Here is a 25,846-nt window from a genome sequence, read left to right as displayed (position 1 = left end):
CAGTCGTTCCTTCACCAGAATCTGTTTTTTGTCTCTCTTTTGAAAAAAAAAAAAAAACACAGCTTGTCATGTTATGACAAAAACTAGAAAAAAGCCCAACGTTCTCTGTCCTAAAGACTCTCCCATAGTGGAAAACTTACTGACTGTTACAAAGCACTGACACTGGAGACTCCTTCCATGTATAAAGGTTAACTAAATGTCCCCTTACTGAAAGCTGAACCCTATCAACAATTATACTTTTAAATAACACAGTTTTTTAAAATTATGCTTAGATTATATGGTGTGTCCAATTTCTAATACAAATTGATAATGTATTAGAAATATGAATATAATCTTGTTATAAATATTAGCAGTGTTGGGTTCAAGACCAAGACCACAGCCAGTGGAGTCCAAGTTTGATATGGGGGCAAGACCGAGATGAGCCCAACACCACACATGGCCGAGTCCATGTCAAGACTGAGACCACACACTCAGATGGGTTCATTTGCCTGACATGAAACTTCTCTTAAAGTAACTAAAATAATGCATCTACTTTGTTATTATCATTCTGTACAAATAAGTACACAGGACATTTATAAGAGATGTTAAACATAGCCCATTCTTCTATCAAGCGCTGCAGTGTAATCTTGTTTTATATCATTGCATTATGGAGCAATTATGGTTATGGAGCATGTGTGAGGTAAATGAAATGACACAGAGTTTGATAATTATTCAAAAGATTAATTTTTTTCTAAAGAAATGCAACAACGTGTAAAGATTTGCAAATCAAGTCACATTTGCTTTGATTTCAGCACACAGCAGGTAAATAATATCCATTACAAACTGGAATTTGTTTTGGCTCATACACCTTTCTGAGACTACATGCAGCTGTGCATTACATGTACTTGTGCCACATTATTTTGAACATAAGAAAATGAAGTATTTTGAAACATCACTTGAAAAGTCCCTTGAAATGTATAGGTGCTATACATTATAACCCCACATGCAAAGATAGACATATACATTTCGTACTGTAACCGGAGCATTCTAAAATACTTGTTCATGGAAATGATCTTATGGTCTTTGGAAGCTGAGAAGGAGACAAGACAGAGTAAAATTTCACCTGAGTTTATCACAAGACCACGACCATTGATTTGTGGTCTCAAAACCAAGACTGGTCAAAAGTATCATAACACTAAATATTAGAATATAAACCTGTGATTTGTCCTGTAAATTTAACAGCACAGTGGCATTAACAGCGAATCAAAACCAGTCTGGAGTGTATCTTTTGTACCTTTAGTGCGTATCGGTTACCTGGGAAGGTGCATGTGGTGTATCGTTAATTAACTTTAAAGGTATATTGGGGGCGGATGGTGGCTTAGTGGTTAGCACACTTGCCTCACACCTCTGGGACTGGGGGTTCAATTCCCACCTCCACCCTGCATGCACAGCACCCCCATGTCCTTCCTGCACCCCAGGCCCCCCCCACCCCCACCCGGGGCACCCCAGCCTCCTCCCCAGCCCAAAGACCTGCATTGTAGGCTGATTGGCGTCTCAAAATTGTCTGTAGTGTGTTAATGGGTGTGCAAGTGGGTGTGAAATTGTGCCCGGCGATGGACTCGCACGCCATCCAGGTTGGCCCTCGGATAGGCTCCAGGCTCCCCAGCACAGAAAATGGCTGGATGGATGATATATTAGTGGTCCTTAAGGTCCTATTATGTACATTAAATCATTTTTTAGATACTATAGATGTACAAAAGATTACCGCCCCAGTGAGTACCTTTATTTCTGTGTATTATATGATATTACATGTATGACATGATATTACATGTGTATTACTGCCTTTGCATTTAATAGCTTACATGTTTGAGTTTCAGTATATTAATAGCTTATATAAATCCTTTAATGCATGGTAAATGCAAGGAAAAAATTGACGTGTCCAAATTTCGTGGGATATTCAAGGACCAGGCAACTCTGTGCACGGCGCGTGATGGAGGCGGGGCTTCGCACCGCACACACGCGCACGCGGTCCCGTTAGTGGAGCTCCAATGAGCGGTCAGTGAAGCGCACTAGGGCTTCGGTTTCACTACAGAACAGAGTTATTAGTGAGTTTGGGTAGAAACCCGGCAGAAACGTGGCGTGAGGATTGAACGTGTGGTCTGTTCAGAGCACGGTGACTTCTGCGTGTTCAGGCAACACAGAGAGAACCTGAGACAGCACGAAGAAAATAAAGCAAGCAAGTCAGAGGGACAGCTCCACCCCACCTCCTCCCCCAAAAAAAAAAAAAACTTCACAAGAGGTAATGCTACATTTCTACATTTCTGCTGTGCATGCACTACAAGCCTGCTGCTACAAGTCTGCGACGTGTAAAGGACGTGTAAAGATCAGATTCCGTTAGTGGTATACTTCTGAAAGATGAGAATGAGCCCGAGTAGTTTTCCACTTTTCCTTTCCCAGAGTGAACACGTTTCCACGTTTCAGCTGGAGCATGATCTTCTACAGGCAGTGCTGAAGTGCACACTCCACTTCTTCTACATTTCCTCATGTGTAAACTATTGATCTGCATGCACTCATTAATAAGCGCATTATTTCCACACTGGAAAAAGTTTTTCCCAACTTGAAAAAAGTTTACATGACTGCTCTTGTTGTGTTGCTTGAGCAAAAATCCATGAAAAAGTCAGTACAACTAGGTTTAATACTCTTATTCAACCTAACCTAAGATTATTTTTCCATAAACTTAAAAAAAATTAGTTAATTAATTTATTAATTTGAGTTAAGACTATCTCATTTAGGAACTGTCCTCCCATATCATTCTAAAAAGTGAACATGAGTGTGTGTTGCATTAATATAAGTTTTTGTGAGTCAGTTTAATTCTGGCTTTCTGCTTTCCGGATTTTAACTCAATATTGTACATTAAAAAAAATATTTTTTTTGTTCAGGCTTTAAATTTTGTTATAGTGCACTTATTCTTTAAAAAAAAAAAACCCTGAAGGAGGCTCTTTGGTTTGTCCCTCAGGGCAAACGTTTATAATATTTTAGAAATGTGTGGGTATTAAAGCAGAATTTAAATGATATTTTATTTATTGTTGCATAATTTTGTAGGGGAAAAATGCACCATTTTACAAAACGTTTCCATTTCCAAGATGTCCTTTGGTTTGTTCCTCAGAGGAAACTTCCCTTTTAGGACAGGTTCCTCAGGAACTCCTTTTATTTATTTATTCACTGGAATTTGATTAACTATAAGGCAGAATTTGATTAATTATAAAAGGAGTCAAGTCAAATTTGCAACTGAATGAATTCAGTGTGAGTAATTTAAACCAGAATTTCATTTATATATTTTTTTTATTTGCATCATTTTATGGGCAAAAAATGCACCATTTTACAGAATAATTCCAAATTGTTCTTTGGTTTGTTCCTCAGGGGAAACTTTTTATATCTTCTGTGTTGAACCTATAGAGCAGCGGGGTTCCCTTTCAGAACAAGTTCCTCAGGAACTCCTCTTTTGTTTTTTTGTTTTCTTTTGCTTTTTTCATTGGAATTTGATTAATTATAAAAGGAGTCAAGTCAAATTTGCAATTGAATGAATTTTGCGTCAATCATTTAAACCAGAATTTCATTTCTATTTTTTTTTTTTCTATTTGCATAATTTTGTGACAAAAATGCACCTTTTTACAGAATATGTCCAAGTCCAGATTGGTTTGTTCCTCAGGGGAAACCTTTTTATAGCTCTGTGTTGAACCTTAGAACAGCAGGGTTCCCTTTCAGAACAGGTTCCTCAGGAACTCCTTTATTCTTTGTTGTTGTTTTTTTTTTTTAATTTCACTGAAATTAAAACTAATAAAACTAGTCAAGTCAAATTAACACTTTAATTAATTTAATTAAAGCGGAATTTCATTTATATGTGCAGAATTTTGTGTAAAAAATGCACCAGAGCATTTTCAGAGCATTTCCAAATCCAAATTATTTTTTGTACATGGAAAGTTTTTTATAGCTTGTGTGTTGGACCTATAGAGCAGCGGGGTTCCCTTTCACAACAGATTCCTCAGGAACTCCCCTTTTTTGTTTCAGATGAACTTGGATAATTGTAGAAGTAGCCAAGTCACATTTGTAATTTAAGTAATTTAGAGGTGTCAGTCATTAAAGAAGAATTACAGTGATATTTTTATTATTTTTTGTTAAAGGCACCATTCTAGAGAAACTTTTCAAGTCAAAATTGTTTATAGGGGCATCAGTAATTTGGTTAAGCAGTTTGTATGACTCTTAGAGATGCAGCCTTTTGTGTGTGTGTATGTGTGGTGTGTGTAGAATGTTCCTTTTAGGCTAAAGGAGTGTATATCTAAAGCTTACCACCACCTGAATATTGCTCAAAGCTGAGTGATTGACATGTGACTGATTTTGTGCATATTGCATATACAGACCCAAAATCCGTAGTGTCCCTCAAAGCCGTCTAGCTGCATTACAATTAAAGAACGCTTCTATTTCTTGAATCTGAATCACTCCAACCTTTCCTTTGTTGACGTTTTAGATATTCCATGAAAAATAACATAAATTACTGACAATTACAAATCACATTCATGTCAGAAATTATAAATGGCCTTATATAGTTTTCTGTTTACTGGATGACCTTATATATTAAGATGAATAGTTTTCTATCATGTACATTACCAGTCGAAAGTTTGGAAATTATTATCTATTAAATATTGATATATATAATATTGAAAGGCTTGTTAATGAAATTTTAAGACAAATGTAAGAAGTGAAGTTAAAATCAATAGATAAGTTTTATTTCTGAGTGAAAATAAATTTTATAATCAGTTTGTAATAGTTTTTAGCTGAAACAAATATTTTAAATTAACTTGTTTCTCCAAACAAGAGAAGCAGAAGAAACTGTTCGAACTGTTCAAATTTTAAGATAAGTCTCCTCTTATTCCTAAATTCCTCATGAAGCGGATTGAGAAGATACCAAGAGTGTCCAAAGCTTCATCGGGAAAATTGTTAAAAATTTAATATAAATTAATTTTGTTTTGTTTGACACTTTTCTTTCTCACTGCACATTCATAGTGGTAATATCCTCCTTAAAATAAAATATTAAAAATAAAGAAAATTCCCTTCAAAAGCTGCTGTGTCCAAACTTTTGACTGGTTTTGTGTATAGCCATGTTGCAGTTTTGTGTACAATATCCCTTATCCTCGTTTTAAAATTGTCACAATATTCTATTTAAACAAGTATATGTTTAAAGATAAATGTTATTGTTCTAGCTAGCATATAAAACAATACATTTTTAGGACCATACATCGTAAATCAACCTTAAATAAATTCACAAATCAAATTAAGTAAGAAATCAACTGTAAATGAAAGTTCTCTGTACAAAGTCACCTCCTCTGTATGCGTCCACAATAGGTATGTAAGTTTAAGTCTATTATACATGCTTGTAAATAGCTTTTTGTTTTGTGCACTTTAGCACAGGTCTAATTTCTGAGCAGTGCAGCTGGCTTAAATTCCAGCCATATATCTAGGTGTTAACTATAGCATACGAGTTCAACTGCTGTAACCTCCGATTCCTGTTCTTGGCTGACAGGAGAGGAACCCGATGTAGTTTTCTGCTGTTGTAGCTTATCTGCCTAAAGGGTTGATGTGTTGTGCATTCTGAGATGCTTTTCTGCTCACCACGGTTGTAAAGAGTGGTTATTTGAGTTCCAGTAGCCTTCCTGTCAGCTTAAAATAGTCTGGCTGTTCTCCTCTGAGTCTTTCAGCTCACGTTTTGATGTTTAATGTGAACGTTAACTGAAGCTCTTGGCTTGTATATGCCTGATTTTATGCATTGTGCTGCTGATTAGCTGATTAGAAAAGTGTAGAAAAGTGAATGTGCAGGTGTACATGTGTTTCTAATAAAGTGTGTCTTACAGATTTAAAGTTCAATATTTTTTAACACATGAAACAAGTTCGAAAGCAGCTGTTTTTTATGCGTAGTAAGTGAAGTGGTTAGATGGAAATATTCGTTAAAATTCCAAAATTTAGGAAAATTGAAATTTTTTAAATTATATGACATTTCAGTGAAGTTTAAAAAAATGCTACTATCTGACATCTTTTGTATTCACAAGCTCACATAGGCTCCTGATTGGTTAATGCTACTCTGATTGACAGGGGATAGAGGAAGCCCATCTTTCCCATCCAGAGAGCATGGCCAGTTATGGTCTTGTGGATTCATGGCTGTGGCATCCTCAGCTGTAGGGTGAAACAAATTCAATTTGCATAATTCAAATGTGTACATCGGTTCCACATAAATGAACTGAGTTACCTTAACACAGTCTAACATGATTTGAACACTCCACACTCACCGGCACGCTAGATCAAACCCAGATCCCTGGCACTGTGAAGCACTTACCCACTGCGCCATCATGCCACACATGAGTTATTCCAGTTAATTTAATACTAAAGTCATTTCTTCCCATCAGTGCCAACATCCTCGTCAGATTTTATAACGTAATTGGATCAATACTACTTTAATTGATCAGTCACTCTACATACTTCAAACTTGTAGACAATATGTAAAATGTAAACAATATGTAAAACAATATGTAAAATGTTCTCTCTCAAATCTGACTGACCATATATTTCTTTTTTTTCTGTGTAGAAGGTTACATCATTAATGTGCCCTTCTTATTATTAATTGATTGACGTCATTCTGTACTAATAAAACATTGGTATGTGGATTCTAGGCCTAACACATGGAGTTTTTCACATTGGCAAAGGCAAACACGCCATGTACACATGTTTTTGTATGCAAACAGTGGATATAATCAGTATGTTTTAAATGGTAAATGAAGTGTCACTTGCCTTAGACGTTTTTAGTTTAGTAATGAGAACAATGCCTCAGTGTTCAGACAGACTCAATTTGGCAGTGCGAGTGTTCAGCCCCTGGGTTACTTGTATGTAATAAACAGCTAGCACTGATGATGAATTTAATCTGACCTGACAGAATGAATACACCAAGTTAGAAATATTACACGGAAAAAAAAAAAAAGAGTTGCACAGGCTGTCTCATGGACATCAGCCTCTACACATAACAAGTGAAAGATGTTAGATATATGTTTTTATTGGTTTTAGATATTTATTCAGAGTGTGTAGCTGCTCAGATGAATTTTTTATAGCATTAATAGAATTAACTGTAGCTCCTGGTGGCACAGTGGTACAGCACACCTCACAGGGTCTCCAGGTTGATCCTAAGCTCGGATGACTGTCTGTGCGAGGTTTCTGTGCATGTTCTCTCTGTGTCTGCATGGGTTTCTTCTGGGTTCTCCAGGTTCCTCGTACCTCTCATAAACATGTCAGTTGATGGATTGACAATATTAAATTGCCCTAGGTGTGAATGTGTGTGCATGGTGCTTTATGATGGACAGGCATCCCATCAAGGGTGTAGTCCCGTCTCACACTCACTACTCTGAAGATCCACCAAACCCTGATCATGATAAAGCTGTTACTGAAGATCCAGTTTAGTTCATTGCAATTTCCAGTTAAATGCTTATTGAAAACTCAGATCATTAATTCACAGGGTGAGTGTTTTTTTTTTCCCCAACAATGAATTTGGTCACATCTTATTTCAGTGGAAGTCAGCTTGAATTTTTTTGAGTGTTGTCATAGCAACAAATTTCTGCCATCCCTAAACCACGGATGTGACCGGTTCTGGAAATTTCTCAGACCTGGATCCAAATCATTTGCAGTGGAAACATTTTGGTGGGAACATGGTAACAGTGTCAGAAGAAGGCCTTTTTCACTTTGATGTCAGTTTTTATTTTTTAATTCCTTACTTGTACAAATAACCTTGAAAATATGTAGAGCATGATAAAAAATAATGGATGAAGCCGTGGCTTTAGCAAAAGTTTATTAAGTCACTGAGAAAACCCTTTTGGAAAATTGACTTGTGGATTGCTTGTGTTTGGATGCACCTCCTGTCAGTCATGTTATAGCCACTATATGAGTCACCTAAGATCCTGGGGGCGAATGCATCATGACTTGGGCGGACATCATTTAAAAACATCGAACCCACCTAACTGTTAGAGACCAAACCTTGGAGGCGGGGCTGAGCTTATCTAATGCACCATTAATAATTGGAAAGATGATGTGAAAGCTGAGAAAAGAAAGAGGAGCAAAGACGAAAGATTGTCAGATTGTCACTTTTAGATGTAGGACATTGCTTGCTTGGGTTCCGGAAAAAGAGGATAACACTGTCAGGATGGAAAGTCAGCTGAGTGATATAAGGAATGTTGCACTGAGTGTCACAATGTTCTCCAATAACTAGTGTGTATGCTCTTGAAAAATTTCTGTACACATTCCATGCTGACCGTTCTGAACACCGGTCACTTGACAGGGCCATATACAGGAATAGCGTACAAGGGCTGTTTAGGAATTTGTGGGATTGTGAAGCGAGGGAGGAAAGATAAGAACTGACTTGGTGTTTAATTACAAGAGACATGACCTTCTCCGCTCTAACACCATTCACGTGACGGTAAAAAAGTTCCTACCAGCATAGCTCGTACCATTGTACCCTCCTCGTTCCTTTCCTTCATTTCTGTTCTTTCCATTATTAGCTTTCTGTCTTTCAGCCAAGTTAGTGTGATGTAACCCTCATTCCCACCCCCCACCCCCCAGCGTGACGCAGCGACACACCCCCATCTCTCTGCCAGACCTTAGGTTTTTTCCACTCTTACACATGCCGGTGTGTAGGAAATGTAGGCAGTCTTGTTGGGCCTCCTGATTTAGTTTGATTTCAACTTTGCCATTGTGAATGATTTCTTTATGGATCTGAACTTTTAATTTATAGCCTACATTAAGTTTTTTCACACAGCGAGACCACTTTCTACTATTTAGAAATATTACATATTACATCAAGCCTAGCTTCACTAGGACTAGCACTATTTTTTTAATATATATATTATGTATGTATGTATATACACACACACACAATATGGCCAAAAGTTTGCAGACACCTGTCCATCACATTCATATTTGCTTTTTGAACATCCCATTTCAGATTTAGTCCCCCTTTGCTCTTGTAATAACCTCTACTCTTCTGGGAAGGCTTTCCACTAGATTTTGGAGCGTGGCTGTGGGGATTTGTGTCCATTCAGCCAGAAGAGCATTAGTGAGATCAGGCACTGATGTCAGGCAAGAAGGCCTGGGGTGCAGTCAGCATTCCAGTTCATCCCAAAGGTGTTCAGTGGGGTTGAGGTCAGGCCACTCGAGTTCCTCCATTTTACATTTACATTTACATTTACGGCATTTGGCAGACGCCCTTATCCAGAGCGACTTACAATAGTGCTTTGAAGTCTATCAAAAATACATTCTGATATTGGCTCGCTAGGTCACAAACTAGGAATACCATCAGTCCAAAACTCTGTTGGGAGGTTTTTTTTGTTTTGTTTTTTTTTTGTGAAAGTGCTAATTAGTATTTTATGAAGACGTAAGTCTTTAGACGTCGTTTGAAGACTGCCAGTGACTCAGCTGTTCGGACATCTAGGGGAAGTTCATTCCACCACCTTGGTGCCAGAACAGAGAAGAGTCTCGATGCATGCCTTCCTCCACACCAACCTTGGCAAACCATGTCTTCATGGAGCTCGGTTTGTGCACAGGGGCATTGTCATGCTGGAACACGTTTGGCCCTCTTAGTTCCAGTGAAGGTAAAATTGTAATGCTACAGCATACAGAGACATCTTATATAATTGTGTGCTTCTAACTTTGTGGCAACAGTTTGGGAAAGACCCACATATGGGTGTGATGGTCAGGTGTCCACAAACCTTTGACCATATAGTGTGTATATTGTATATATATAATGATCCTGACTGGACGTGAAATCTATTTCTCTTGCAAATTGTTTGATTTTTTTTTCTTTTTGTTTCTTGTTAAATGCTTTAACTTTTTTCCTTGAAGTGTTTCAGTTTGTACTTAATTCGTAAAGATACAGTAACGTAAAATGCTCTGGATAGGCATCTAACATGACTGAGTGGTGACAACAGTTAGCTTTTAATGCTTAACCATTAATAATGAGTTTATTAGTTTAAGACCATTTGTGGTGTGATTTTGGACTGGTGCTCATCTCTGAACATTCTGTTTCCATCACCTTTGTGTTTCCAACTTTTTTTTTTTTTTTTTTTTTCAAACAGTCCTTTGAAGACTCTCCCCTTTCTAATGTCTCTAGCGCTGTAGCTAGGCTCTGTCCGATGAGCTGCTTTCAGCTAAATAAAAAAAAAAAAAGCCCCTCTTTTTTCATGTTTAGAAAACTCGAGTAACTGAACTAAAACCAGTTATTGCTCATATGTTTATCAGCTCTTTTACTGTATTTTTTCAAATATTTAATTTGGTATGCTTCCAGACTGTGACCTTCAAGTTGACAATCCCTAACGTAGAGAAACCTTTTTTCTAAAAGTGCATAATTTCTGGAATTGCTGTGGTCTGCTAACAGGCAGCGGACACTTGCTGTAGCTGAGCTTCCACAGTGAGCATGTATTGGCGAAGCTCTGCTACACACCAGCGCTGAGCTTCAACTTTTGGTCTCAGTTCGCAGAGACCCTTAAAATGTTTTACGGGTGTGTGAAAACTAAAAGCAAATTCTGCACTGTCCATGATTGTGACTCTTTTACACTAAATACATTATTGAATATTTTTGCATTTGGTGTAGTTCATAGGATAAAGGTGATAGAGAGAGACCATATGAGATTCAACATTTAAAATCACGTTATTGAAAGTTATTTAAAGGGCAAAGTTCTTCATATGATCCTCTTTGGGAGGGAGAGAAGGAATGAAGGAGATGAAGTAAGAAAAGCCATTTAGGAAGAAATAGAGGACTGAAAGGATGAGGTGAGCAGGTTACTCTCAAAACGAGAGATCCAGGTATTTACTTAATGCTCCCTACGGCATATACGGGACTTTCAGCAGTGGAAATATTTGCACAAGGAGGCACCTTAAGGGCAGATCAGACCATTTGGGAATTTTATCACATGCACATATACAGTTTCACGTTACATAATCCATACTCACTGAATCAATACTTCACACTGCTCTTTACAGATAATTTATTTTTTCTTTTCCACACCCTTTTAGCTGCGCTGAAAATTGGCCCTTTCCACTTCCCATCTCTATAATCTCTGACGTATAACTGGATATACATTAACGATTTGCATTTAACAGCTCAGTGAACTTTAATTCTATGTAATAAATGCTGGGGTTCCCTGTCAGTTATTGTACACTTGTTCAAATATCTGATCATACATGGCTCCACTTATATAAAAGCCTCTCTTTTAGATGGAGAAGCCCCCACTGCCAAGCGATGAAGATGTTCCTGGGATGGCCGACAATCAATCAGCGATGACTCTGGTGTCAGATGAAGGGGCGGGGCCTGACGGAGGGGTGGGGCAGGGGGAGGATCGTCCTGCATGGGACAGTAAGCTACAGTACGTCCTTGCCCAGGTGGGCTTCAGCGTCGGGCTCGGCAACGTGTGGCGCTTCCCGTATCTCTGTCACCAAAACGGAGGAGGTACATATGGTTTGAGACAACATTCACAGTTAAAGAAGACAGTTACTTTAATGCCTTTATGTTTATTTTGTTCAGAAAAATCCGTCTGTCTCTCATTTCTCTTGTCTCTCTATTCACAGGAGCGTTCCTGTTGCTGTATGTGATGCTGCTGCTGCTGATTGGAGTTCCTCTCTTTTTCATGGAGCTGGCCGCGGGTCAGAATATTCGGCAGGGCAGCATCGGTGTCTGGAAACACATCTCGCCACGCCTCGCTGGCATCGGCTACTCCAGCTGTGTGGTAATACATAACACATATACACATCCACATGGGTACACACGTACAACAGAAATGAACGAATAGCTGAACTGAACATTCTGAAATGGCTGAATTTAAATTTGTTGGCGTTTGTGCTTTATGGAGACACTAGGATTACCCTTCCTAATGATAAAATGTTGCAGCAGTGTTCCTGAAACATTTACAATCATTAAACAAAAAGTTTTTATAAAACCACCTCACTGATGTTTGAACCAAAATGTACTAGAACAATAATGTTCACTAAATGTTTGCTAACCAGGGCTAGTGCAAGCCAAGCAACAAGATTTGATAAACAAGTAGAGATGCTTCCTTGTCCTGATTGGTAGGTAGAGACGCTTCCTTGTCCTGATTGGTTAGAGTTTTGGTGATCCACATAATTGTTTGTTCATCCACTTATAGAGCATTGGTGGTTTTTATTTTGAGTAGATCATTTTTTGAGCGTTGCCAGTATACTGTGCAATAACTTATTAACCCTACTTGTTAAAATATTTTTTTTAAAAAATCACTGACTGCACATTTTCATCATTAGGTTACAAATTGTTTTAACAGTTATGTTGGATTTTAATGACAATGTAGAAACTAATTTCTTTTGAGATGCTTTTGTGTTTTATTTGGAATATGAGCAGCTACATAGTTTTTGGATTTTCAATGTTGCAATATTTCAGTATCTTATGATATTGTTGGTTTTTTCAATGGCACATTTGTCTTATGAACTTGCTGATGAACTTGCTAAAATTAGGTGTGTGTGTGTGTGTGCGTGCCTCATCAGTAACTTGAGAGCAGCCAGTCATGCTTGCTGGTGGTATGTGTGTGTGAGAGTGAGTGTTTGGGGACTTGCTGGTGTATAGTTGTTTTTTAATATATAATAAAAACACCCAAATAACACTTTGTCATACTATTATGCAATTCCCTGCTGTTCTCTCTCTCTCTCTCTCTCTCTCTCTCTCAGGTTTGTTTCTTTATGGCTCTGTACTACAATGTGATTATTGCCTGGGCTCTGTTTTACTTGGGGAGTTCCTTCCAGTACCCATTGCCATGGCAACAGTGTCCTATAGAACCTGGCGGTAACCAGACAGGTACATTTAAGTACACATTTTAATCTAGAGATGTGTTTCTCAAGCAGGCTTTAGTTACACACACGTACACTTACACTCGTTCTGCTTGTTCAAGTCTGTACTGACATTATCTTGATTTGTTCCCTTGCTGCCTTTACGTGTTGGTGTTGAAACAACTATCACTCTATGCCTCACTGCAGGAATGCTATATTACGTGACCAATGGTGGCATTCGGCCATGTGTAAACATGACCGTAGTGGCTTTTTTTAGTCTCTTGAAATGGATGGTGGTGAAAGGAGAGCTCAGTTAAATGTTGCTCCTATAGCACATAGCTAACATGATGACAAGAAAAGAGTAAAATAATTTGACTTAAATCAACACAGATGATCACCTCAGATAATTGCCTTTTTTCCGTAGTTGGTGTCTGTTCGTTAAATAGCCTTACCAGTTATTAGCCCTGTATCAAAAACCTACACTCTATAGACCTACACTCTATTCTCTCCACTACAGCCAAGTGCATTATGGGTGCTCATCATCCTCTAAGCTTTACAGGGTGCTAACCTACTGCAGGGATTTCATTGTTAGGCTTTTAGAGCTTTACAGTCAATAGGGTGTTTTTTTTAATTGTATAATACTGGATGTGGGGTGACACAGTGATGCACCTGTTAGCATTATAGCATTGTAGCTCACAGCTCCAGGGTCCCAGGTTTGATCCTAAGCTCAGGTTATTGTCTAGGTAGAGTTTTGTGTGTTCTCGTCATGTTCACATTGGTTTCTTCCAGGTTCTCCGGTTGCCTCCCTCCTTCCAAAAACATGCCAGTAGGCAGATTAGCAACACTAAATTGCCCCTACATATGAATGTGTGTGTGCATTGTGCCCTGCAGTGGACTGGCATCCCATTCAGGGTGTATTCCAATCCAAAACCCAGTGTTTCCAGGATAGGCTCCAGATCCACCTCAACCGTGATAAGGATAAAACACTTGCTGAAGATGAATGAATGAATCACTGGATGACTTTCAAATGCAAAAAAAAAAAAAAAAAAAAATCAGGTCCCACTTTATTCCATTGCATGGCATGATGGAAAAATTTGTGAAAATTAAACTCTTGCGGGAATGTTCTAGTGGGAATTGTACAAACTACAAACAGAGAACGTCCCATCTAACATCATAAAGTAAATGCAGCACTGAGTAACAAAATTATGGAGAACAGTGTTCCCTTTAGAAAGCTGTTTGAATATCTAGTTGGTGACACTATGTCTCTTTCTTTCACTCTCTCTCTCTCTCTTTCAGTGAAGGAGTGTGCTGCCAGCTCTCCCACCTCATATTTCTGGTTCCGTAAGGCTCTTGATATCTCTGATTCAATTGATCAATCTGGAGAGTTTAATCCTGTCATAACCGGTTGCCTGCTTGCGGCTTGGGCTATAGTCTGTCTTGCCATGATCAAGGGCATCAAGTCCTCAGCCAAGGTACATACTGTTAACACGGCAACACAAGCACACACACAAACAAACTCATTTGTCCATGTTTGCAGTTGTCACATGTAAATTGTCACACCTGTGCCCTTGGGATATCTAGTGTCAATATTTCTAATGTGCTAATGGTCTAATGCAGATGTATGCACTCACACTGATTTATCATTGTTAGCAGTCAGAGACTGCCAAACCCTTAAACCAGTGCCCTTCGATTATACATGATGACAGCATTTCTAACTCAATATAGGACCGACAGCATATATTCAAAGGGAAATGAATGCTCAAACATTAATCATGCTCTCTTTTTGTATTTCCAGGTGATGTACTTCTCCTCTATTTTCCCATATGCTGTGCTTTTCTGTTTTCTCATCAGAGGTCTGATGCTGGATGGAGCCTTCGAAGGACTCACCTACATGTTCTTTCCAAAAGTGAGTAAAGATTGAACACCCAAGACTATTAACACTGTGTTTTGTAGAATCTAAGATGTGTTTTTGGCCTTAAACAGCTGCTGTGACTAGGGCTGGTATCATTATAGCATGATATAATATCAATATACAGTCAGGTCCATAAATGTTTGTGCATTGACAAATTTATTGTTATTTTAGCTATATACAACAGTGAACTTAAATTAATAATATAATAAATAATATATGTGGGCTCACCTTAAGACCTTAAGCTTTAATTTGAGGGTATATACATCCAAATCAGGTGAACAGTATAGGAATTACAGCACCTTTTCTTATATGTGATCCCCCTTTTTAAGGGACCAAATGTAATTGGACAGTTGGTTGCTCAGCTGTTCCATGGCCAGGTGTGTGTTTTTATCTGATTATTTCACTTACATTTAAGCCGATAGAAGGTTTAGAGTCGATTTCAAGTGTGACATTTGCATTTGTCATCTGTTAACTCTCAATATGAAATCCAAGGAGCTGTCACTGCCAGTGAAGCAAGCCATCATTAGGCTGAAAAATCAAAACAAAGCCATCAGAGAGATGTGTGGCCAGATCAACTATTTGGTACATTCTTAGAAAGAAAAAACACACTAGTGAGCTCAGGAGCACCAAAAGTCCCGGAAGACCATGGTAAACAAATGTGGTGAACAGAAGAATTCTTTCACTGATGAAGAAAAAACCCCTTCACAACAGTTGGCCAGATCAAGAACACCCTCCAGGAGGTAGGTGTATCTGTGTCAAAGTCAACAATCAAGAGAAGACTTCACCAGAGTAAATACAGAGAGTTTACCATAAGATATAAACCATTGGTAAGACTCAAAAACAGGAAGACCAGATTATAATTTGTCTATCTAAAAAAGCCTTCTAATAGACAGATAAGACAAACAGCAACTTGTACTAGAATGATGGGAAGAGAAGTGTATGGAGAAGGGAAGGAATTGCTCATGAACTGAAGCGTACCACCTCATCTTATGGCATGGGAATGTATGGCTGCCAGTGGAACTGGTTCACTTGCATTTACTGATGATGTGACTGCTAATAAAAGCAGCAGGGTGAACTCTGAAGTGTATAGGCCTATATTATCTGCGAAGATTCAGCCAAATGCTTCAAAACTCCTTGGACAGCACTTTCCAGTACAGATGGACAATAACCCGAAGCATACTTCAAAAGTAACCCAAGACTTTTTAAGGCAAAAAAGTGGAATTTAGTGCAATGGCCAAGTGAGTCACATGACCTGATTCCAACTGAGCATGCCATTTCACTTGCTGAAGGCAAAACTGAAGGCAAAGTGCCCCAAGAACAAGCAGGAACTGAAGACAGCTGCAGTAAAGGCCTGGCAGAACATCAGCAGGGAAAAAAACCCAGCATCTGATGATGTCGGTGGGTTCCAGATTTCAGGCTGTCATTGACTGCAAAGGATTTACCACGGAGTAATAAAAATGACAATTTAATGTATGGTTGTCAATTTGTCCAATTACTTTTTGTCCATTAAAAACATATAAACATATAAAACGTGCTGTAATTCCTACAACATTTATCAGATATTGATGTAAATACCCTGAAATTAAAGCTGAAAGTTGAAATCATTCTTTTAATTTCATGTCCAGTATCCTGTGGTGAACAAGTAAAATAACAATAAATTCCTCAATATCCAAATTTTTATGGATGTGAACATATATATATATATATATATATATATATATATATATATATATAGATATAGATATATATAGATAGATAGATAGATAGATGTAGATATATATGTGTGTGTGTGTGTGTGTGTGTCTTTCTTTTTAATAGCAATTTTAAAAAAAAAACGGACAGGAATACTCCCAGGATGGAACAAATTAATTTCAATATTGTGATATAATATTTTCGTCATAGTGCCCACCCATGGCTGTAACCTGTAGAGTATATCAGATACAGTTTGCAATGTACACTTTTACAGTAGGCTAATATTATCGTCTCCTGGCTTAGAATTCATGTGTACTTTTCCATTCAGGTGAACTGGCTTTTTTAGGCAAATTATATTTACATTCAATCTGACCACTCCTGGCTTTAAATAGCCGAAATGAGTACCTTAAATGCTGCAATTGAGAGTAATTTTTTTTCCTTGGGTTTGTTCAAATGAAAAGCTTGCTTGCAGTGTGTAATTGACTCCTTTATTTATATGTGGAGGCATTGGGCCATGTTCATTTGAACATCAAAAATAAGACAGGAGATTTATTGAAAAATGTAATTGTGAGAGTGAACAGGCATGGAATTAAGCACAACTCTATTTCTTAAACCTCATAATCAGTATAAATTCATCATAATATAGTCAGTTTTATACCATGTGATAGTCCATCCCACATTGAAACTGCATTCTCTGGTAATTCTCAGATCGTATTTTTTTAATAACAAGATTTGTCCTTCTTGTATGATATTTTAACAGCCACAGCTAATTCTCTGTGTTTGTCTCAGTTAGAGATCTGGGGTGAGGTGCAGGTGTGGCGGCAAGCTGCCACTCAGGTGTTCTTTGCTCTCGGTTTGGGCTACGGATCTGTGATTGCGTACTCCTCCTACAACCCAATCAACAACAACTGCCACCGGGACGCCCTCATGGTTTCCGCCATCAACTTCATGACCTCAGTCCTGGCCTCGCTCGTTGTCTTCACGGTCCTCGGCTTCCGAGCCAAGAACATTGCCCTGGAGTGTGTTGTAGAGTAAGTGTGTGAGCAGTGTGTATTTATTTTGATTCTGTCAATCCCTACTCAGCCTTAATTTGTGTCCTACAGATTGAAACCAAAACATTGATTTCTTATCCTGCAGGAATGTGAGTAAAATGTCAGAGATAGCAGCTTTAGGAAAAGCTCAGCACTGGTGGCCGTGGTTCAATATGTCCGACCCCAGATCCGTGGAACTAAAGGATTACCGGGAGTGGTACAACCATTATGGGAGCATACTAGGCTCAAACATCACCGATTGTGACCTGGAGAGAGAAATGAACAAGGTTTGTGTATGCATGAGTGAGATTTCCAAGATTCTAGAGAGTGCTGAATCTGACCTCGACACTCATCGCTCACTTAACATCCTAGCGTCCTATTCTTCACTTAGTTTCACCTCACACAAGGCTTTCATGAATTCCAAATTTCAGCTTTTCACACAATACTACGGTATAAATCCTGCTGTAATTGATCTATTATTATTCTAATATTATTATTATATTTATTTATTTATAATAAGGATTAGTTTATGGACCAAAACACAATGTTGTATGTTGTGGTTACCAACCCAAAGTTGATACTTTTCCAATCACAGCATATCCCATAGTGTTTTATTCCTTTTATACCACAGCAATTTGCCAACACTGACAAACTCATTTATTAAAGAATGACACATCGTACATTTTATCCATTTATAATTACATTTAATGTTGTCAACCAAGTTAGTTCCTGTCATCACTTACATTACAGCGACTATAAAAGGTTATTCCCTCACCACTCTTTTTTTCTCTCTCTTGATGTTAAGACAAAAATAATGCAGCTAATCATTTTACCAAGGAACTGCAAAGAAAACTTAAAAGTTATAGCTTTACCTCTGATGGTTACAAAGCACTGGAACTGGAGACTCCTTCTAAAAATGTGAAATAAACATCTCAGAGAAACCTTCACCATGCCGACAAGTACAAATGTTTTCCACCCTGATTATGTGGCACATGCACCATACAAGTCCTTGTGTAATTTGTTGTAGCTAGTACTACTCTCTGCTCTCTGATGCTCTAATAGGAAATTAGTCAATATCTTCTGACCAATCAGAATCGAGAATGTAACAACGCTGTGGTATAATAGCACATATAGCACATAATAGCTGACTTTCACCATGAATGTTTTAGTAGGTTGCACTAAACGCTGCACCGATCTTTGTCTTGCTCAGGGAGTGGAAGGGACTGGTTTGGCGTTTATAGCATTCACCGAGGCCATGGCGCTGTTCCCGGCCAGTCCGTTCTGGTCGGCGTTGTTTTTCCTCATGCTCCTGAATCTGGGTCTGTCCACCATGTTCGGCACCATGCAGGGCATCCTCACGCCACTCATGGACAACTTTAAACTGCTGGGCCGCCACAAGACACTGCTCACTGGTACACACACACACACACACATATGCACTGACCATGACAGGCATTCGAATATTTCTGTGTTGCGCAGACATGATATTGATGACATTTCTGAATTTCAGTGATAAGCTGTATCCTGGGCTTCCTGATTGGTCTGCTCTTCACTCAGCGCAGCGGGAACTACTTTGTGACCATGTTCGATGATTATTCTGCCACTTTGCCGCTGATGATCGTTGTCATTTTTGAGACGATCAGTGTGGCATGGATCTACGGTGCTGATCGGTAAGACTAGTGCTAAACTGGATGCTTAAAAGGATACTTCATTGCTTTTTAACCTTATTTTTGTCCGCCATGTCAGTAGCTTATGCCTGATTACCACAGATAAGGAATTTCCCTGTACTGAGAAAAGAGGAAACCTGTTTTGACAAAAAAAAAACTCTCAGAGAGAGTTTCTCAGAGAGAAAATCTCAATAAGGGTTTAAAATACATTTAAATTTAAATTAACACAAATTCAACACTACAGCTGTTACACTGACATAAGATGCGACAGACATGAAAGTAAGCCTTACCTAAGTGATTATTATAAATACTTTTCAGGCTTTATGGTCTTCAGATGTGCAATCAGACTCCCAAATAATCACATATCCTTTCCTCTGAAAAAGAAGTCTCATCAGTAACGGAGGAAATTTTTTACAGATTTAGAGATTAATTTACAAAAACATTTACTGACGACCCAACAACTGTTCTTAGACTTCCATTTTAAGTGAGTTTTGTATAATAAGTTTGTTTGTCTGAATTCTTGCCATAGTAATCACATATACACATATAGAGATGCAGTAGATAGAGATTATATATTAATCCAGCATGGATGATATGTTTATTTGTAGTGTTCATTACTTTATTCTGCTCTCCTGTCAGGTTTCTGGATGATATAGAGGTGATGTTGAAATGGCGCCCTCCAGCGATCTATAAGTACATGTGGAAGTATGTGTGTCTGCTGGCTATGGTGGGTCTGCTGACTGCTAGCCTGCTGCGCATGTTCTTCAAGTGGCCCACTTACACAGCATGGGACCACACCACGGTAAAACACACAGCAGCTTCACGTAATGACCATCATTCTGCAGAATGACCTAATCAGGGCTAAATAGATCAATGCAACGACTTTTGCTATACGATTTGTATATAAGAACCACTTTTGACCTAATAGGCATGCAGTGTTATGTGTAGTTTATTAAATCTCACCAAAATTGAGTTTAGAGTGGTAGTACTTAAAAACTGAGACACAGAGACCCTGTTTGTATCTGGTCTTTTTATGTGAATTAAGGATCAGGATTATATTTGGATAGATCGTCCACATGAAATTGCATTTATAAACGCACTCAGTATATTTAGTCTGTTTAAATCCGATTGCTCAATCCACTTCAGGATATCTAAGATGCCTTTTAGTCACATGCATAAGCCACATTTGAAAACCCCTCATTAACACACATGGCCTGTGACTGCCAAAGTTAGTGCCTTTAAGCACATTGGTACACCCTGTAAACTCCTAAGGTCTATATTTTGTGTTGATCTATTTTGGTATAACTGCATATTTGGTCAGAATTTCCATCTGAAGTGTTGAGAACTTGAAGATTCACTTTGTGTGCCATCAGATGGTACCCTTGCACAAAATTGGGAGCTTTCTTTTATGTTTTCAAGTAATTAAGTGATTCATTTTTTCACTTTCTCTCTGGCAGGGGTCTGAGAGCAGCCTGGGATACCCGGGTTGGGCCTTGGTGATGCTCGCGTTGCTCATCACCGTCGCCTCTCTTCCAGTGCCTGCGGGCTATGTACATTCCCTTCTCACCCATAAAAGTGGCCAATCACAGGCAGAGGGAGCGGCTGAGCATCACAGAGAACGATACTCCAAATGTAGTACCACCGAGCCAGAACTCAACAACCATCACGCTCCTCTGGATGAGGACAGCAGCCGACCCCGGACCACCTTCCTGCCCGTGGCTGCAGATCACTACAGGCTTCTCTCACAACAGGAAGATGGAGATGAGGAGGAGGATGACACAGAATTGTGATAAAGGCAGACAAGAAAAAAACAGACAGTTGAAATAGTGTACTGGAGAAGCGATTGGACAAGAAATGACTGAACGGGATGCTGGAGTGTCTACCAGACAGTTGCCAAGGCGACTGCGCTTACAGTGTAATTTTAAAGATTAGGTATACAGAGCTAGTAAATGATAAACTAGACTCTGTGAATTAGAACAAAATCTCAAAGCTTGAAAAGAATCAACACAATCCACGTTATCATGAGTTAGAAACCGAACTGGAGTTGGATGTAGTGATGGCACCCTTGATACTGAAGCACTGAGGCGAGTGTCAAAACAGCAATAACTTAAACACTATATCCGTTCCTGGTTCGTTCTGCTATAAACACATCACCAGTGATGATCGATGCTTCGTTCTGGCACAAGCACATGACTGCTTTGGAAACTGATTCAAAAGAAAAGCAAACTCTGGCACGCGTTTTGAGTGTTGTTCAAGGAAGTAGTGTATTTGAGTGAATTAGTGATATATTTTGTAGTTATGGAACCAACAAAGAAACAAGGGTGTTCTGAATTTTTTGGGAAAAACTCGTAGCAGTAAATCTCGTATCAGGTAATCTCTCACGTTTCACAGTTCAGTTAATCCTACATGAGGCTTGTCTATGAACTAATAGGTGAGGAACTTGGGCTGGGTTCAATGTAAATGAATAAGTATGTTTGTGTTTCTCAACAAGGTTTATTGTAAATAGATGTAATCTAACATAGAAGTATGCTATAAGCACATTTATTTTCTTTATACAGGATTATTATTAGTGTTATCAGTTGCCTTTATTATTTATAAAAATAATATTGCAATACTTTTTTCAAAGCACTGGAATGCACCGATTTGTTAGCTGGAAGCCCAAAACCTAGCACCTAGTAGATTACTGTCTGTACTGGTAGTCCTGCTTTTGATCCCAAGATGCCACTAGCGTGCATTGTGCTGAAAAGCTTCAAGTAATGAGCTCTTTAACAAAACAGTTAGGAGGAAGGCTTCATTTTGCCATCGCTAGCTGGATGTATTGTTTTTGTGTACGCTTATGTAGTTTACGTTGTTCACCATTCGCTGTGATGACTAGATCTTCTGCTAGACACCACATGCAACTTACATTAGCCAGGGTTCCTCTGCAGGTCATAAATATCTGAAACACTATGACATTTAAAGGCGATATTGGAGCTGAAAAAATGTGGAAATTGAACAGTCTTAGAAAAGGCAAATACGTATATTGTTGTCAAATGCATGTAGATTCAAGACACTAAGGTTCAAAATCCATTGTCTTTAGACTTTCACTTCTGCATCAATACAGCCTTCCTAAAGCATATTCAGTGTTATTATTATAGTATTATTATACCCTTTATGATACAGTTATCTTTTAGAAATAGCAAGAAACAGATCAGAGAAAAATAAAATTCCTAACAAAATCAAAAGGGTCCTTTGGTGCTTGGACCCCTAAAAATCAATCTGGAAAAAGTCTTTTTTTTTTTAATATGAATCAAGGGTCAAGACTCCTTTTATAAGCAAAAGCATCGGTGTTAAGTTACGCTGTGGGTGCATCCCCACCACTTTTTGAGATTATAGTCTGTTAAATCTTTTATAAGAGCTTGTGGCAGAACCTGATCCAAATGTTTTTTTAAAAATACTGCATAAGTCTAATGGTGTTAGTTTCTGAAAGTGGCTTCTGTAATAAAACTTGAACAGGAACCAGTGCCGCAAACTCCACCCCCATGTGCGTTTGTGTCTTGGTGGTGTTATGCAGGTACCAAAAACCATACTGTATCAGTACTCTGTGATCAGTACTGGGTACTCTATACGTACTGTGCCAATGGACAAAGCAGTTTTAGCTTTGTGTTGCCAAAGGTAACTGTCATTTTTACAGTTGTAAAAGGCTTTTAAGGTTTAACGTGCGAATGCAATACTAGAGACGCATGAACTGCAAGAGAAAATCACCCTTAAACAATTTTATCCTACTCGTTTTTGATTGAAATGTTGCAGGTTATGCAAGTCAGCTCGTGCCTAATACAATCACCAAGGGCGAATCCAAGGATGAATCCCAGAAAGCACTGTAGCAAAAATTTCTGCATGTTGTTTAACCCCTGTTTGTACAAATCCTGATAAAAATATCCAACTCTACACCAGCTGAGTTAAAACTGGTAGCTGCTAAGCACAGGATTGAGAATAGAGCCAAGAAGTGTGCTCAGTGTGTATGATCATTGTGAACACACACCACACTCACATTCCTGTATGATGAGCACACACAACCTGAAACAGCAAGAGGGATACCGTATCACTAGCAGTGGGTCTAATGTGTGGTTTAACGTACATCAGTAAATGACTGTGAAGCTACTTTTCTAATATAAAATAAAATTTTAAATAAATCAAGGATACATTTTATTATAGCTTTAATAAAAATCCATCAGAGAAAAGTGCAGGCACACTAACATCCACATAGGAAAATGGGAACTGGTTATGTAATGACTCCTGGATGCCACGTCATATCCATGAAGCTGTCTCAAAAGTGAAAAAGTTGTGGTTTATTTGTGGGATTTTTTTTTTTTTTTGGGTTGTTGAAAGTCACACATAGACTCTTATCTTGTATATGACAAATAAAATGTACATAGAAGTTGCCCATGAAGTCTTTCATCTCTTTTTTCCACTCTTTTTTTTTTTAATCTGTGAAACTTAAAAGTAGATCCAGGAGCTTCTGGTGTCAGCTTACAAAAATACAAAATAATGGCCTAATAAACACATTAGGTGTATGAATTATATCCTCCATGTTCATGAGATATATATGAATACGTGCAAAGTGTTAAAACTGTATGCATCATCATACATGCACAACTATATGGCCAAAAGTTTGTGGACATCTGACCATCACATTCATATGTGATTTTTGAACGTTCCAGATTTATTCTCACTTTGCTGTTATAATAAGCTCCACTCTTCTGGGAAGGCTTTCCGCTAGATTTTGGAGCGTGGCTGTGGGGATTTGTGATCATTCAGCTCCAAGAGCATTAGTGAAGTCAGGCTCTGATGTTGGGTGAGGAGGTCTGGGGTTCAGTCGGCGTTCCAGTTCATCCCAAAGGTGTTCAGTGGGGTTGAGGTCAGGGCTCTGTGCAGGCCACTCGAGTTCTCCTACACCATCTCTTCATGGATCTCGTTTCGTACCCAGAGGCATTGTGATGCTGGAACACGTTTGGGCCTCTTAGTTCCAGTGAATGCTACAATTGTGTGCTTCCAAATTTGTGGCAACAGTTTGGTCAAGAACCATATGTGTGTGTGTAATGGTTACGTTTCTATAAACGTGGCCATATCATGTATATAAGGTTATAACTTGTATGTACTTTGTAAAAATATATGAAAAATAGTTAAAGAAACATGAAGGACAAGTTGCTGTCTCACTGTACTGATGAATGCAATATAAACATAAACGGAAATGTGGGAGCCGCGCTATTTCAAAACGGAAATGCGTCATAGCACTGAACGCAGCACTGCCCTGCTGAAAAAAAACAAACAAAAAAAACAATAGAGACCAGAAATTCTAATGGTTTCCATTACAAATACCATTACAGCTAACCATTACAGCTAACCATTATCAGCTAACCATTAAAGCCATTACCTTCACCATTATTGGTCCTTAATGGTATCCACTAGACATAACATGCCACTAATAGAAGACCAATAGAGACCCATAGGGACTATTAGAGTTTCCATTAAAACCAATACAATTCCCATTATAACCATTAAAACTTATATAAATTCTATGAGGGTTTCTATTGTTTTTCAGCAGAGTGGGTGCAATATGGACCAGCTTGGGTGACACTGACCCACGTGACCCAACAAGCTAAACCTAGCAACTGTGTTGTAAAAATAAGCCAGCATTTTTAGAGTGTATAAAACATGTTAAAGTTAAATACTCCCCCTTTCGCCTCTTTTTTTTTCTGCAACGTTTGCAGGTGTGTTAGCACTGGGACTTCACTGGAGGGTTAAGCACACGTTGTTACTCAGTCTGGACACTAGAGGGCAGTAAAATGCCGTCAGAAATAAGTAAAAGCATGAACCTCCAATAACACACTAAATACCTGAGAGGGAAACCCCGGGTTTTCTACAGCATGCTGTTTTCTTGATCTTGTGTAACGCAACATTAAAAAAAAAAAAAAAAAAAAAAAAAAAAAAACAGGTGACTAACTGCATGACTGAAATGTTATTTTAAATATTAGGATTTAGTTTAGGTAAGCCTGTTAGTATACTCATACAGAAAAGTCACATGATGCACATGTGGGCTTACATTTAAACTTTACACTCTTTTTTTAATGTGTTTTTATTCTCATGTGTGTGTTTTCACACATGAACGATTCATTTCTTCTCACGTTCATTTTCACATGTGGGTTCATTTTTATTGCATGTGAGCTCGCATGATGTCACGTGTTTATCTGAGTTCACATGTGCAATTTCATGGCATAACGTGTGATCACACAATCACATGAGAAAAGTGTGTGATTTTTCCGTGTTCACATTTATCCGGATTCGAATTCATATGCATTTAAAAATAAATAAATAAATAAATAAATAAATAAATATCTAAAACCTCAAACATATATATATATGTAAAGGAATATATATACATATGTGTGTGTGTTTGAGGTTTTACGTTTTTATTTATTTATTTGTGTGTGTGATTTTACATTTTTATTTATTTTATTTATTTATTTATTTATGGAATTCATATGTATATATATTTGAATTGAATGTTCATAGGCTATATATGAACATATGAATTTTAAAAAATAAATAAATATATATATATATATATATATATATATATATATATATATATAGAGAGAGAGAGAGAGAGAGAGAGAGAGAGAGAGAGACAGAGACAGAGAGAAAGAGATTTA

At 38.1% G+C, this 25,846-nt stretch overlaps 1 protein-coding gene across 1 annotated transcript; it reads left to right on the top strand.

The window, feature by feature from the left end:
• The first annotated feature begins 1,985 nt into the window (after positions 1–1,985).
• Positions 1,986–23,742, top strand: slc6a16a (solute carrier family 6 member 16a). The gene is made up of 12 exons (XM_026917093.3): positions 1,986–2,278; positions 11,278–11,509; positions 11,629–11,786; positions 12,754–12,880; positions 14,149–14,324; positions 14,648–14,758; positions 17,246–17,487; positions 17,594–17,774; positions 18,698–18,899; positions 18,998–19,157; positions 19,794–19,956; positions 20,612–23,742. Exons 2-12 carry the CDS (start codon positions 11,278–11,280, stop codon positions 20,942–20,944), a joined length of 2,085 nt encoding a protein of 694 aa, XP_026772894.3. The 5' UTR covers positions 1,986–2,278; the 3' UTR covers positions 20,945–23,742.
• Positions 23,743–25,846: the final 2,104 nt, after the last annotated feature.

This window comes from Pangasianodon hypophthalmus, chromosome 13 (assembly GCF_027358585.1).
Source record: "Pangasianodon hypophthalmus isolate fPanHyp1 chromosome 13, fPanHyp1.pri, whole genome shotgun sequence".
In the NCBI taxonomy this organism is placed as follows: domain Eukaryota; kingdom Metazoa; phylum Chordata; class Actinopteri; order Siluriformes; family Pangasiidae; genus Pangasianodon; species Pangasianodon hypophthalmus.
Note: the sequence above shows the minus strand (reverse complement) of the source record. Positions and strands in the feature narration are given on the sequence as shown.